We start from the raw sequence: 16362 nt of genomic DNA, 5'->3' as shown, positions 1-16362 counted from the left end.
TAATATGGACCACTTCATCAAGTGGTCCATGGTGGACCAGTCATGAATAATATTATAACGAATACGAATTTTACAAAATCTACCGTTGGATTCAAAGTTTATATTATATAGATCATCCATAGAAAAATTTAGAAAAAATGAAAATCATTTGATATGTTATTGAGACACATCAAGATTAACGGTTTATTAAATAACGTAAATCTTGATGGGTCTCAATAACAGATCAAATGATTTTCAAAAAATTTTAAAAATTTTATGAATGATCTATACGATATAAACTTTCAATCCGACAATGAATTTCGTAAAATTCATATTCAGTAGATCACTTGTCCATGGTGACCGTAGCATTAACCTAAAATTGAAATTTAAGTTGAGTTGATGTAAGCTAATTTTATCTATGTAAAGACTATGAAGTACAGTTTATGAGCAGTATACCGTGGGTGCTAAATGAAGAAAGTAAGTAAATAATAAGTTCGTGAAAGCAAGGTGCTGTCAAGTGTGTCAGGGTTTTTTCTCATCTTTGCATTGAATATAAATTATTACTATTATCTTCTATAGCTTAGCAGTGTATAAGAAAGAAAATAAATTCAAAAACAAATTTAAGGGTAAGTAACATAGCATGTGAAATCACAGTATACCCGGAATTGGAGTAAATTTGAATCAACATGTTATCAGTTATCACATTCCTGTTTATTACTAGTATTTATTTGGAATTTGTTTGGTCAGTTAAACTATAAACAACAGTAGTAGTACAGTACTACTTTAATCTGTTAATTTTTTTTTTACAGTTTCGGGTATTAGTACAATTGTACTGTGGCTTCTGGCCCCTGAAAATCATAACAAATCAAAATAGTTAATGGTGGTACTGTATACTGTATAATGAGAGTAATAGACCCAGGAGAAACCACTTGTTGATCGGAGCTGGATTCACCGCTATAGTAAACTTACACAGTTTGTTGCAACAGTAGCATCAATATGCAATTAAACGGTTTTAAATACTGTTCTGGACTGGGTCTAGAAGCCCAAGTACTAAGGAATCATGAGTAAAAGCTGTCGAGCAAGGCACAGTAAGAGGCTGCTCGGCAAACCAACGGTCAAGATACCCATGCGTATCGTAACGGCTATTCCCCCGGAATGATGAGCATTAATTGGTCATCAAGGCTTTCCGGCCGTTTTCTGGCAGCCACTTGATGGTCATTAATGCCATCAAAGGCCCTGGTCCAGCGCTGGAGGCTATATATACAAGACTCCTTGCCATTTCTCAAGGTCCGTATCATTAGCACACGAAAACCTTCACTCCACTCTTACTGATTTGAGCGTTGGAGTGTCTGCAGGTACACAACCCCCCTCCACTTCAACAGGGACTTACACGAGCAAACGTCGGCACGGTCGTCCTCTCTGATTAGGTAAGATCAAATACACTATCAGATTTTGATAATTTTACATAATATAAGATTTTAACCGTTCATTTCTAATCACATGATCCAGATCAATTATTGTGCGATATAATGATTGTACTAGAATTGGGAAAAACTAAGAAACATAACACCTGTTGTAACAGCGTCAACTCAGTTACGTTATCAAACATCTAATTTCAATGATTGGTCAAAATTATAGTCAAGATCGATTAAACTATTACTACCGCGTGCTTTTTCTACGACAGTAAAACCAGATCGGGAGGAACCGCTTGTTGAACCCAATATACCTATATTGGAATAACAGCATCTAATTTATCAAAGGTCAGCTTTGCTATCTTTAGGCTACTAAATATTAAAGGCACACTACCCGGGACATTAGGGTAACTTTAAAAAAAGTAGAAATTTATATAAGTAGTAGTATCAATCAAATATGATGTGCTAGCACTGCAGATAGCTACACAACACAAATTAGTAACCCATCATGGTCATACATTTTACAACTTAGCTTCTCCCTTAATTTCCTCACACATCACTTTCTTTATTTCTTTCTTTCTTTCTCACTCCCAACCCTACCACTCTACACACTCTCTCATATACCTAACACTCACTCACTTCTTTATATGTTTTATCAAACTTCTTCAACTTTGCTAAGAAAATTAAGTGATAAATTTTGAATTATCATCATTTTAATTTCATATACTATATGGAGATAGAAATAGATTCAGTTTCTTCACCTTCCAAAGTTAAAGAAATCGACGGCCTCCTAGCGGACGTCGGTTACAAAGTTAAGTCATCTGAGCTGCATCAAGTAGCTCAGAACATCGAACGGTTGGAGAACGTAATCGTGAATTCATCGTCAAGCGACATTTCTCAATTCGCTTCCGATACAATTCACTACGATCCCTCCGACATTGGCAATTGGGTGGACAATCTCCTCTCGGAGTTCGACCACACCAATTCTTTACCTTATGATTTCTCTCAACTGTCGGATCTCGCACAAGATCAACACCACCACCACCACCACCACCACCACCAGAACCACCAATTAAAGGTTGTTACCACCGTTGAAGAAGACTCAGCGATAAAGCTTATTCACATGCTGATGACGTGTGCTGATTCCTTGCAACGTGGCAACATACAATTGGCTGGCTCGTTAATCGAAGGCATGCAAGGTTTGTTAACAAACATGAACACCAACTCCGGCATCGGAAAAGTCGCCGGATACTTCATCGACGCTTTAAACCGTCGAATCTTCGGTCAAAACAATATCATCCATATCGAGAACGATGTTCTTTACCATCACTACTACGAAGCTTGTCCATATCTCAAATTCGCTCACTTCACAGCAAATCAAGCTATACTGGAAGCTTTCAACGGTCACGATTGTGTCCACGTCATTGATTTCAACCTCATGCATGGTCTTCAATGGCCGGCGCTAATTCAAGCTTTAGCGCTTCGTCCTGGTGGACCTCCGTTTCTCCGCCTCACCGGCATTGGTCCGCCGTCGCATGATGACCGTGACAACCTCCGTGAAATTGGACTCCGTCTTGCCGAACTAGCTCGCTCCGTTAACGTTAGATTCGCTTTTCGTGGAGTCGCGGCGTGGCGGCTTGAAGATGTGAAGCCGTGGATGCTTCAGGTGAGTTCTAAAGAAGCTGTGGCGGTTAATTCTATTATGCAGCTTCATCGTCTTCTTGGATCTGAACCCGACCCGAATAATCCATCCGCTATTGAAACGGTTTTGGGCTGGATCCGAAGTTTGAACCCGAAAATCATGACGGTTGTGGAACAAGAAGCGAATCATAACGAGGATGGGTTTATGGACCGGTTCACTGAGGCATTACATTATTACTCGACCGTTTTTGACTCGCTGGAAGCGTGTCCGGTTGAACCGGATAAAGCAATGGCTGAGATTTATTTACAGAGGGAGATTTGCAACGTGGTGTGTTGTGAGGGACCGGCTCGAGTGGAGAGACATGAACCGCTTATTAAGTGGAGGGAACGGCTTGGGAAAACCGGGTTCAGACCGTTACATTTGGGTTCGAATGCTTTTAAACAAGCGAGTATGTTATTGACTCTGTTTTCTGCGGAGGGTTACTGTGTTGAAGAGAATCAAGGGAGCTTGACTTTGGGTTGGCATAGCCGTCCTCTCATTGCGGCTTCGGCTTGGCAAGCTGTGCCTGAAACGCTGCGTTTTGATCATTGAAGAAGGGAGAACTTGATTAATAATTAATTAACTAGCAAATAGTACTACCTAGAAAATGCATTGTATTAGTTGAGTTCACATAATAACATACTGTATATTTTTCTTGTTCTTCTTTTAGTCTATTTTTTCGCTTAATCATTTAATCTAGATGTTAAGTCTCGAACGGAGTACCTCAAAGTTAAAGGTTGAAAAGTGACCTCAAAACTTAATGACCTTTTGATAAACATGTTGGCTTAATCATTTTGTCTACTTATAATATATGACTTTATTTTAGGGTTTTACTTGTCATGAAACATGTTGGCTCGAGTTTTTTTGTTGTTTTTTCTTGTCATGAATTGACATGAGCATTTTCTTATATTTGTACTACGGTAAGTTTATGGTTTTAAAATTTCGGTATGATACAACCGCGTCGTCTTTTGTAGTAAATGGTGAAACTATGACAAATGGAGTGATTCCATTATGGAGATATTTAAAACCTTTATTTACCGTTGTAAGTAACATAGTTGATCACAATTTAAAACTACTATAAATTAGCTATTATAGAAATTTGACTATCTAAAAAGTGGCAAGGTAGATTATTATCTCTCTAACTTGGTTATTCTTCGGTAGTTGATGAGGGTATATAAGACATGCATGATAGATCATACTTAGAAGTATCTTTTAAAATTCGAGTAGATTGGTCGACTGGTTTAATCGGGCACCACACCTATAACATTCTATTCAGAAAATTAGATCGATGGTTATGCCATTAACCAGGCCCTAAATCAATTGACTCAAACTAAATCAAGAAAACTCAACGGTATGTGATCTCTCCAATCCAACAAAACATTATTCAATGTTGTTGAACATTAGATAAAATAGGGATCTGTTCTTTTTATTATTTATTTTTTTGGCACATAGGTGTTCACCATTCTATCTACAAAACCAAAAACAAATGCAAGGTGATGATATAAAAATTAAAATGGAAATAGTGTTTTATCGTAAAAAAGTGTAGTAGATGAAAATAAATATATATGATTTTTGTATATTTGTATATTGTTTAAATAACACAAATGCAATTAAATGGTAGTAGTCAGGGCTTGCCTTGTGCAGATGCACCTAGGCTTGTTGTACAAGGCCTCAAAGTATGGGGGCATATTTACGGGCTCCATCTCAGCTCGTCCACAACCATTGTTAGCCCAGCTCATCTCAACCACGAGCTACACCTTCTACACATCAAGCTCATCACAACTTAGTCTTGGCCTGCCACGCATCTTGTACGAAGAAACAGTGACGTAAGCTACGTGTGCCTCAACTCCACGTGATTCGCGCAGACGGATGACGTGAGCAAAGCGTGCTTCAGCTCCACGTGAGCTACGCGCGCCAACTCCACATGTCCTGTACGGACGAGTTGCATATGAAATTTGAGTCATAGCTTATTGTGCTTGACACCCAAATCTAACGAAAGCCCATTAGGTCAAGAAACATTGAACTATAAAAGGAAGCACTTAGGAAAAAGATAGGGATGATTGATATATTGTAAATAGTGTACTTAAACTTGGTAGTGCTCTTGAAATAAGAGGGCAGCTCGCCTGTTGTATTCACTTAATATTCTCATACGAGAACAAACCGTAATTTAGAAAAAATGAATGAATGGCTGGAATGTCACCGGAGTAAAAGTGGACGGGAGGAAATCTACTCTCGTACAAGAGAGCTTCAATTGTTTTTTTTTTTTCTTATTATTATTATATTTATGTAGGGTGCTACATATAATATTGGTCGTTGAAATGGCAAGTTAGAATGTCACTTTTCTCATCACTTTCAATTTTTAACTAAAAAAACTTCGATAATATAAGGTTAGTTACATATGAACAAGAATAATATCTTACATGATACCAAATTTCTAGATTCCAGCATCAATATAATTGTTTCTTGACCACTCGTTTTAATTTATTATTAGTATGACTTTATGAATAATAACAATAATAATTAATGATAATAATTAGCAAAAAATAAATAATATTTTGGTTTGGAGGAGATAACTCATCTTGTATATCTTATAGGTATGTACTTCGACAAAAATTAGTCATTATTAACAGAAATGAAAATGTTATACTTACATATATTATAGTAACTTTAAAAGAAAATAACAACTTTGGTATAACTGAAACATATATTGTACCCTGGGACAATATTTTATTAATTCATATTCAAACAAAAACAAAAAAAATCAAGTCTCTAGGAATGAAACAAATTTATGAATACAAAACTAAGAATAGCAATGAAGCCACTCAATATGTATATCAAATAATAAAGTAAAGAACATCAAACTAGAAATTGATGAAACCATGTAACTGAAAATAACTATACCACAATAGCAACACTTGCATAAAAGCTGAAGTCTAAAACAATAAATTTATGACAACAGCAATGAGAATCGAGAAAGTGGCAACGAGAGAAATGGCTGAGCCCGGTGATGGGGGAGTCGCGCCTGGCTGAGCTGGAGATGACGGGGATGGTGAATCTCCGTTGACAGGTGGAGTAGGAGAAGGAGGAGTAGGAGTGGTTCCTGATGAAGGAGGAGTAGCTGAAGGAGGAGTAGGAGAAGGAGGAGAAGGACCTTGAGCTGGAGCAGGTGATGAAGAAGCGGAGACCTTAACGCTTAGCTTTTGACCATTGTCACAATGGCCTTGGATAGTACATGTAAAATAGAAATCCCCAGTTTTGTTAAGGGTGACTCTTGCGGGCGATGTTGTTATGGCTTGAGTATTTTGATTGACGTTGCAATTGTCAAAGTCCGCCTTGCTAATTTCGGCAACAGTATGGGCTCCCGTGGCAAAGTTGAAAACTGTAATAAAAATTGAGATATTAGAATTTGGCTTTGAAAAAAAATCAATTGTATATTAATCACAAAAAATCTATTTAACATAAGATTTGAATCAAATTTGAGAGTTTGTTAAATTTAAAAGCGTATACACAAACTCACCTAATACATCGTTTACTTTGAATGTGGTATTGGAGGCCCAGTCAGAGTAAAACTTAGCGCCACCCGGTGGTGTAGCAAACCAACCGGGGGAGCCTCCAACCAAATGATCTACAGCTTCTGTGTTTTGTAGTATTGTTGAAGCAAAAGCTATTACTAAAAGAATTGACATATTCTTTAATTGAGACATGTGTGTATCAATTTTCCCCTGTTTGATATATTTAAAAAAATGTGTTTATGAAAAGAAGAAAAGAATTAGAAATGCTTGAATTGAATTTGAAGGTAGCTTCTGTATTAGTTGAATATATATAGAGAATTAAGAGGCTTAATTAACCCAACTTGATTATAAGAGGAACTTCGTCAGAGCAAGACTGAGTTATATATATTTTTTTTGGTGCATAGACTGAGTTATATTTTGTTTAATTAAATTGTGAAAATTGGTTGAGTCAATGTTGGGGTCCGGTAAATAAATTGAAATAGTCTAGAAGAATAAATTATAATCTAATGTAACGTTCAATTATTTGTTTTAGACAAATTATAAATTCCAATGGAAGACTATGAAATAGTGAGTTAAATGGTGCAAGAAAGTCTTAATGAAAGGCAGACCGCAGACATAACTTTTCTTTTCTTTTCTTTTACTATTGGGTCACCAAGTGTCCTCTCCGTTTTTCTTTTTTTTTTTGAAGGAAAGTGTCCTCTCCGTTAGTTAACTAAAAAACAATATTTGTCACATAAATAGAGGATGATGCTAAAGTGTTTTAAGACGTTTTAAAATGTTTTAAGATTTTAAGCCCTTCGGAAAAACTTTAAATTTTAAGCCGTATCTGCTATTTAAGAAGTAGATACATCATACATAAAAATAGGATAATGTTAAAGTGTATGACAGTACCGCTTCGTCATATTGCACGACAGTAGCTTAGCTTTTGTTTTAATTTTTTTATTTTCTTGAGAACATATATGATATAGGAAGCTTTGATTTAATTGTTGGATTGCGAAGTAATTCAAAAAAAAAATCTTAAAATGTCCTATACCAAAAAAAAAAAACTTAAAATGTCTATTGTTTTGGTAAGTCTTTTTTTGACGCATTTCTTGGTAAGTCTTAAAATGTTTATTTTGTAATACAAAGGGTGCGTTTGATTCGTAAAACAGTAAGAACTGGACAGAACAGTACAGGACAGAACAAGATAATACAGGACAGGACAAAACTGTACCGGAGAGATATAGTGCGATAATATTTTTATATTCGATAATAAAATGGGTACTTTCGTATTTTTTTATAGTTGTACTGTGGACAAAAAGTTGTCATGTGGTTTAGTGAGGGACAAAAAATCTTGTTCTTGTCCTGTCCCTTGCTACCTAATTTGTCCAGTCCCATAATCAGTTTCAAATCAAACAGAGTACAACAAAATTTGTCCAGTCCAGTCCCCTATTTTTTAGCAGATCAAACGCACCCAAATAAACTGACTTATAGTTTATTATATTAGTTTATAAGCTTGTTTCATAAAATTAGAGGTATTTGGTGATAAGTTTTTGTTCACTAGCTTAAAACTTATAATTTTTTACCTTTCATTCCAATTTTAACTATATTATTTTAATTTCTTTATTTCTACGCACTCACAAAAATAACTAATCACTCACATAAAATAACTCTATATACTTTTATATTATTTTGTACTTACAAGAATTACATTTACCAAACATTTTTATTTCACTCTAATAACTTTTCAGCTATTAGCTAACTTATAATTTAATTTTATCAAACAGACTGAAAATCCGAATTGTCATAATTGTTGTTATCAAAGCTGCCTTGTTGTAAGACTTAAAAACACAAAAGTGCAACCAATCGTTCGTTGGTTTAGTGGTGATTGACGCTGCATTTGACAGGTCGATCCCCGCAACTGCGATCGGGAGGGAGCTGAAACCACTTGATGTCATAACTAATCCCCGGACAAGATTAAACTGGTGGTGAAAACCGGAAAAAAAAAACACAAAAGTACATAAATCGTTTTTTAATAGAAAAATACCGAGCTTCTACGGTACATCTATCAAATTTCAATCTACCGGTACATTAGATCAAATAATTATTAAATTAACGATTATTTTATGTATCAAAATACTATTTGTCGATTATTGTATTTCATAAATGATGATTTCATAATAAAAAAAACACATTTTCATTGTTTTATAAGCATTATGATAACATTTTTACATTTTTTTCATAAAAAAATTCAATAATAACTATTATGAGTGATAAAAAATTCAAAAGAATATAAAATTTTATTCTTTTTACAATTTTGATGAATAGTATTTAGTTATTATAATATTTTAAATAATAGAAAAATGATTTCTTTCGAAAAAATATTCATTTATTTAGTTATTATTTGATCTAATGTACCGGTACATTGAAATTTGATAGATGTACCATAGAATTTCCCTAATTTTATTGGTTTCATTACATTGAACAATGTTTATTATAACATAAAACAAACTACTAACGAACTACATTAGACAGAAAAAATATATCAAAATTAATATAGGATTTTGTGGACTAAATAAGTACAAGATTCTGTGGTCCAAATTACAAAAAGCATTATAACCTATATAAATAGGGGTTGTTTTGTTTCATTTTTCATTCATTCACAACTCAAAAAATAGAAATTTTAGAATTGTAAAAGAACACACACCTAGTTGCAGTCTACTAAGCCAACTCAATTGTCATCCCTGTTGGTGTTTTGATTGGCTACATTTTGCAAAAGCCAACCAGCCAGATGCTGGACTGAGGTGCTGTAGCATTATAGTACAGCATCCTGATGCTCTATTTTTCGTGCAGAATTTTTATTTCAAATCTTGGTCAAGATTTGCTTCAATTATATATTCAGGCACGTGCGTCTGGGCAAAACGAGCCTTGCTCAGCAAGTTTTATTGAAGTCGATTGAAGGAATGTTATTTAAAACAAAAATATAATTATATTATATTTTTAGCATTTTTTTTGTTTGGTACAACATGAATTATATTTCTAGAAATAATTTAGGGTTGGCCACAATTCCTACAGCTGTATTTGTCTGAAGACCTAGCTTGCCCATCAAGACAATTGAAGACTATAAATATGTGAAGCCTCAAGCTATTCTACTCATGTATTCTAAACCGTGTTTTTACAAAGTGTGAGTTTTTAAGGTTTAGAGTGTGTGTCTTTTGTCAGCCTTTCTTGTGTCACTTTGATGCAAGTTTAGGACTGTGTTTTATTGTTAATTGTAAGCTACTCCTAAGCTTTTAAGCACGGAGTTAGTGTGTGTGATTCACTCATAAGCTTTTAAGCAAGAGTGTGGTCTAGTTTCTAGGAGAGTGTCTCCATCCTGATTATTATTATTGACAGCAACATAGTACGTGTTGTTAGAGGGAATTTGGGACGGGGTCTCATTATCTAAGAGGTTCTTAGGTAGGATTGCACGGGTAGTGTCTAGGTGATGAGTCAAATACCGGGTGTTGGTCGAGGGCTTTGAACTAGAGCTATTATAGTGGATTCATTCCTGGATTGGTATCCCCCAGAGTAGGTGACGTTGCACTGAACTGGGTTAACAACTATCTGTCTTATTTATTATTCTGCAATTTATTTATTTATTTCTTGTGTTCTGCGACTGTCTTGCTGCAACGTATGCTATAGCATCTTGTGCAGCATTGTGTTCACTGCGTGCCAGATTTTAATTGGCATCAGAGCAGGCACCCTTTCTGGTTATAGGGTGAGCTCCAGGGAGAATGTCTGGCAACATGGACAAAGAAGGAGGGCTTGTAAGCAGACCACCGCTTCTCGTTGGTGTCTCCAACTATGATTATTGGAAATCACGCATGATTGCTTTCCTAAAATCTATGGATAGCAAAACTTGGAAAGCTGTTCTGAAAGGATGGGACCCCCCTGTGGTCATGGACAAGGATGGAAAGCCAACACTTGAACTAAAAGCTGAGGAGGACTGGTCTAAAGAAGAAGATGAGCTTGCTTTGGGAAACTCAAAAGCATTATATGCATTATACAATGGGGTAGACAAACACATTTTCAAACTGATCAAAAAATGTGTCTCAGCAAAGGAAGCTTGGAAGATTCTTGAAACTGTTCATGAAGGTACTCCTCAGGTAAAAATGTCCAAATTACAGATCCTTACTACTCAGTTAGAAAATTTGCGTATGAAGGATGAGGAAACAATTCAAGATTTTCATATGACTATTCTAGATTATGATAATCAATTTGATGCTTTGGGGGAGAAAATTCCCGAAGAAAAGTTAGTAAGAAAAATGCTCAGATCTCTTCCAAAGAAATTTGATATGAAAGTCACAGCTATGGAAGAAGCCAAAAACATATCTCAGATGAAGCTGGATGAACTGGTTGGATCACTCCAAACTTATGAAAGTGTTGCAAATGGAAGAAGTGAAAAGAAAAATAAGAGCATTGCCTTCTCATCTAAAAATAATGAAGAAGAACTGGAGGATGAAGAAGAATCTAATGAGAGCATTTCTGAGGCCATGGTGTTATTGGGAAAACAATTCAACAAAGTTCTGAAACGAATGGATAAGAGACCCAGATCAAATTTCAAAAACAATGCTCCAGGCATTATGCGCAGCAATGAAAATCAAGGAAAACCAAAAAGTGATGAAAAATCAAACTTAAACAGAAACATTCGATGTCATGAATGTGAGGGATATGGTCACATCAGACCTGAGTGTCCAACATATCAGAAGAGAACAAAGAAAGGGCTAACTGTCAGTTGGTCTGAGGATGATGACTCAGAAGATGATACAGCATCTGTAACTGCTAAACATATCTCAGTCTTAACAGGTATTGTTACATCTGATACAGAATCTGATGATGGAGAGGTAACCTATGAAGAGCTTGCTGAATCCTACAAGGAACTTTGTCTTAAGAGTGAAGAAATCTGCAGGGTTATTGAGAAACAAAAGGTAACCATCAATGAGTTAAAAGTAGAAAAATTTGAGAATATCTCAAAGATGGAGGAACTTCAAAAGAAGGTAAATTATCTATCCTCTGATCTTGAAATCTGCAGGGTTATTGAGAAACAAAAGGTAACCATCAATGAGTTAAAAGCAGAAAAATTTGAGAATATCTCAAAGATGGAGGAACTTCAAAAGAAGGTAAATTATCTATCCTCTGATCTTGAAGAAGCTAAGGAAGTCATTGAAAAATTAAATGCTGACATTTGGCGGCTGAAAAAATTCTCTGACATGTTGTATAAAGATGATGAGCATCTTGACAAACTTCATAAGGCTGATGGTCAACTGGAGGAAATCTTAGAGAAAAATGTTCGAAAGCCTAGGAATATTGGGCTTAGCTATGAGAATGTCAACAAATTCAAAAAATACAGTCCTGACCTCATGTACATGGATCCTAGAGAAACTCAGAAGCAAAGGATGCCTTACCAGAAGCCGCAGCATCATCAGCAGCATCCCATGTCAAGAAATAGAAGAAAACACCATGCTTGGAGATGTCATTACTGTGGTAGAAAAGGGCACACAAGGCCTTACTGCTACAAACTATTTGGGTACCCTAACAGACGTCCTCAGCATAAACCTGTTTCCACAACTGCCTCTACTCAACAAGAATGGAAACCTAAAGGTGAAAATGAGAAGAAAAGTGATACAACTCAACCTGAAGAAGAGATTACTGCTCTGATTGCTCACACATCACTTAGAGCTTCATCAAGGGAAGACTGGTACTTCGATAGTGGCTGTTCAAGACACATGACCGGAATAAGTAAATTTCTTGTCGGTATAAAGTCTTATTCAACCAGCTTTGTAACCTTTGGTGATGGTGCAAAAGGAGAAATTGTTGGGATAGGGGAGCTCAGAAGTAATAGCTTGCCTAAACTAAACAATGTGCTGTTAGTAAGAGGATTGACTGCAAATTTGATAAGTATTAGTCAACTATGCGACCAAGGAATGAAAGTAAACTTCACCAAGTCTAAATGTTTGGTTACAAATAACGAAGGTGAGATTTTGATGAAAGGTGTCAGATCAAAAGACAACTGCTATCTATGGGTTCCCCAAGAAGAAGCAAATATGTCAACATGCTTAATCACTAAAGAAGATGAAGTAAAACTATGGCACCAAAAGCTTGGTCATCTTAATCTAAGAAGCATGAAGAAAGAAATATCTAAAGAAGCCATCAGAGGACTGCCAAATCTCAAAATTAAAGAAGGTAGCATATGTGGAGACTGTCAAATTGGAAAACAAACCAAGATGCCACATCCAAAGCTGCAGCATCTTACCACCACTAGAGTTCTTGAACTTCTACACATGGACTTGATGGGTCCTATGCAAACTGAAAGCTTAGGAGGTAAAAGGTACGCATATGTTATTGTTGATGACTTTTCTAGATACACCTGGATAAATTTTATTAGAAAGAAATCAGAAACCTTTGATGTGTTCAAAGATCTATGTATTCAACTTCAAAGGGAGAAAAACAATGTTGTATTAAGGATCAGGAGTGATCATGGTAAGGAGTTTGAAAACTCCAGGTTCTCTGACTTCTGTGCCTCTGAAGGCATCATACATGAATTCTCATCTCCCATTACACCACAACAAAATGGTGTAGTAGAAAGGAAAAATAGAACTATACAAGAGTCTGCAAGGGTAATGTTACATGCAAAGAAGCTTTCACATGGTTTTTGGGCAGAAGCTATGAATACTGCCTGTTATATCCATAATTGTGTCACCCTGAGATCTGGAACTACAACTACTCTGTACGAATTATGGAAAGAGAGGAAACCTACTGTTAAGCACTTCCATGTGTTTGGTAGTAAATGCTACATCTTGTCTGATAGAGAACCAAGAACCAAAATGGACCCTAAAAGTGATGAGGGCATATTCTTGGGATACTCAACAAATAGCAGAGCCTACAGAGTATATAATAATAGAACCAAAACCATGATGGAGTCTATAAATGTGGTAATAGATGACACCTCAAGTGAAACTGCTGAAGATGATACAGAAGATGCTATAGCATCTATAACAGGTGGTGTAGATTGTGAAACTATTAATGAATCCAAGAATGATACAGAGGTTACTGCATCTGAACAAATCTCTGCTACTCCAAAGAAAGGCCCTTCTACTCGTACTCAGAAGAATCACCCTACAGACCTGATTATTGGTAATCCCAATCAAGGAATTACTACTAGAAGGACACTTGACTTAGTTTCTAATGCTTGTTTTGTGTCTAAGTTTGAGCCAAAAAATGTGAAGGAAGTTCTCACTGATGAGTTCTGGATAAATGCTATGCAAGAAGAGGTAAATCAGTTCAAGAGGAATGAAGTTTGGGACTTGGTTCCTAGACCAGAAAATGCAAATGTAATTGGTACCAAATGGGTCTACAAGAACAAGTCTGATGAAAGTGGAACTGTGACCAGAAACAAGGCAAGACTGGTTGCACAAGGATACTCACAGATTGAAGGGATATATTTTGATGAGACTTTTGCTCCGGTTGCTCGTCTTGAATCCATTAGATTACTTCTAGGAGTGGCATGCATTCTAAAATTCAAGTTATTCCAAATGGATGTGAAAAGTGCTTTCCTCAATGGGTACTTAAATGAAGAAGTGTATGTGGAACAACCAAAGAGGTTTGTTGATCCAAGCTTTCCAAATCATGTTTACAAATTAAAGAAAGCTCTATATGGATTAAAACAAGCACCTCGAGCATGGTATGAAAGATTGACTGAGTTCCTTATTAGTCAAGGCTACAAGAAGGGAGGAAATGACAAGACTCTATTTGTGAAAGAAGATCAAGGCAAATTTTTGATAGCACAAATCTATGTTGATGACATTGTCTTTGGAGGAATGTCTAGTGAGATGGTACAGCATTTCGTGCAGCAAATGCAGTCTGAATTTGAGATGAGTCTTGTAGGTGAACTAACCTACTTTCTTGGACTCCAGGTAAAGCAGATGGAAGATACTATTTTTATCTCCCAAAGCAAGTATGCAAGAAATATAGTGAAGAAGTTTGGTATGGAAAGTGCTGCTCATAAAAGAACACCTGCAGCAACCCATTTAAAGCTTACCAAAGATGAAAAGGGAGTTGATGTTGATCAAAGTCTTTATAGAAGCATGATAGGAAGCTTACTGTATCTTACAGCCAGCAGGCCTGATATTACCTTTGCTGTAGGAGTATGTGCTAGGTACCAAGCTGAGCCAAAGATGAGTCATCTTGCTCAAGTGAAAAGAATTTTGAAGTATGTGAATGGTACATGTGACTATGGAATCCTGTATACTCATGGTGAGAATTCTATGCTAGTAGGGTATTGTGATGCTGATTGGGCAGGTTGTGCAGATGATAGAAAAAGCACCTCAGGAGCTTGTTTCTTTTTAGGCAATAATCTTATATCTTGGTTCAGCAAGAAACAGAACTGTGTATCTTTCTTTATCTACAGCTGAAGCTGAGTACATAGCTGCTGGTAGTAGCTGCTCCCAGCTATTATGGATGAAACAAATGTTGCTGGAGTACAATGTGGTACAAGATGCTATGGCATTGTACTGTGACAATCTTAGTGCCATCAATATTTCAAAGAATCCTATCCAACATAGCAGGACGAAGCATATTGATATTAGGCACCACTTTATTAGAGACCTAGTTGAAGAAGGTATTGTGACTCTTGAGCATATTTCAACTGAAGAACAATTGGCTGATATTTTTACTAAGGCTCTAGATGCGGTCCAATTTGAAAAATTGTGAGGCAAACTTGGGATTTGCCTATCTGAAGAGTTATAGCAATTATTGCAAGTGTGGCGTGCAGTTTTCTCTTCAACTTATTTAGTAATGCACGCTGTTATGGGTAATGTTGAAAAATCTGAAGAATTGGTAAGAATTGTGTGTTTGTTGATGATAAGGATGTTTCTTGTGGTGAGAAAGTATTTGTCAGAGAAAGTTATGTGGTGTTCTCCCCTGCTGTGTTTAACATTTGTTGGTAATGATATTAGCGCTCCAACTGAGGTCAAAGATGACTTTGTGTTGGAACATGTCAAGAAGAGTGTTCCTGAGAAAGATGCTGCACATGATGCTACAACATCTGCAGCACGGGAAAATTTGGATAACATCGTGATACCCGAGTCTCCAGATGATGTTATTGTTCCTGACAAAGAAAAGGGTTCTGAAGCAACTACTACTGATAATGTTTTTGTTCATGATATCTATGTGATCCCTTATGTTGATGATAGTGGTAAAACTATGTTTGTTCCTTTGAATGTTGATGAATCTGCTGAGAAAGATTCAAATGTTATTTATGTGGACAATCTCAACCTTACTGAGAGGACTCCTGCTTCTAGTACTAGGAAGTTAAGGAGCAATGCTGGTAAAGGTGTAGTTGTTTCTAATGTTCTTGTCAAGACTGCCAAGGAAAAGAAAATCTATGGTCTTAAAAGACAGTGGAGTAAGATTACTGGGCCCTCTGAGCCAAAGAAGAAGCTTTTGAGGAGCTTGCTGTGGAAAGGAATTTAAGTGAAGCTTGTTGATTTGATTAATGCAGCTGGATTGATGAAAACTGCAACTGGGCTCCAACTAGGTTTATATATGTTGTAGGGACCAGATCACCTTTTGCCTTTGGTTCTTATATTCTTGATGAAACTGTTCTGCATGATTGTTTGAGGGTACACATGCTGCAGACTGTGCTGCATCATCTGTCAATCAGTCAACTGATGTTTTGCCTAGGAAGCAAATGATTGTTGACCTCAAGGTGTTTTCCAATGTCAATCCTGGTGTTCTTGATGATAATGCAGGTGGTGAT

At 36.3% G+C, this 16362-nt stretch overlaps 2 protein-coding genes across 2 annotated transcripts; one reads left to right on the top strand and one right to left on the bottom strand.

Annotated features, from left to right (window-relative positions):
- Window positions 1-1738: 1738 nt before the first annotated feature.
- On the top strand, window positions 1739-3732 carry LOC123910245 (DELLA protein RGA-like). The gene has a single exon (XM_045961333.1). It carries the CDS (start codon window positions 2122-2124, stop codon window positions 3622-3624), a length of 1503 nt encoding a protein of 500 aa, XP_045817289.1. The 5' UTR covers window positions 1739-2121; the 3' UTR covers window positions 3625-3732.
- Window positions 3733-5762: 2030 nt separating this feature from the next.
- On the bottom strand, window positions 5763-6891 carry LOC123908713 (cucumber peeling cupredoxin-like). The gene is made up of 2 exons (XM_045959432.1): window positions 6590-6891; window positions 5763-6451 (listed from the first exon to the last, which is right to left on the bottom strand). Exons 1-2 carry the CDS (start codon window positions 6774-6776, stop codon window positions 6006-6008), a joined length of 633 nt encoding a protein of 210 aa, XP_045815388.1. The 5' UTR covers window positions 6777-6891; the 3' UTR covers window positions 5763-6005.
- Window positions 6892-16362: the final 9471 nt, after the last annotated feature.

This window comes from Trifolium pratense, linkage group LG2 (genome assembly GCF_020283565.1).
Source record: "Trifolium pratense cultivar HEN17-A07 linkage group LG2, ARS_RC_1.1, whole genome shotgun sequence".
In the NCBI taxonomy this organism is placed as follows: Eukaryota; Viridiplantae; Streptophyta; class Magnoliopsida; order Fabales; family Fabaceae; genus Trifolium; species Trifolium pratense.
The sequence above is the reverse complement of the archived record's forward strand: the minus strand, read 5'-3'. Positions and strand labels throughout refer to the sequence as shown.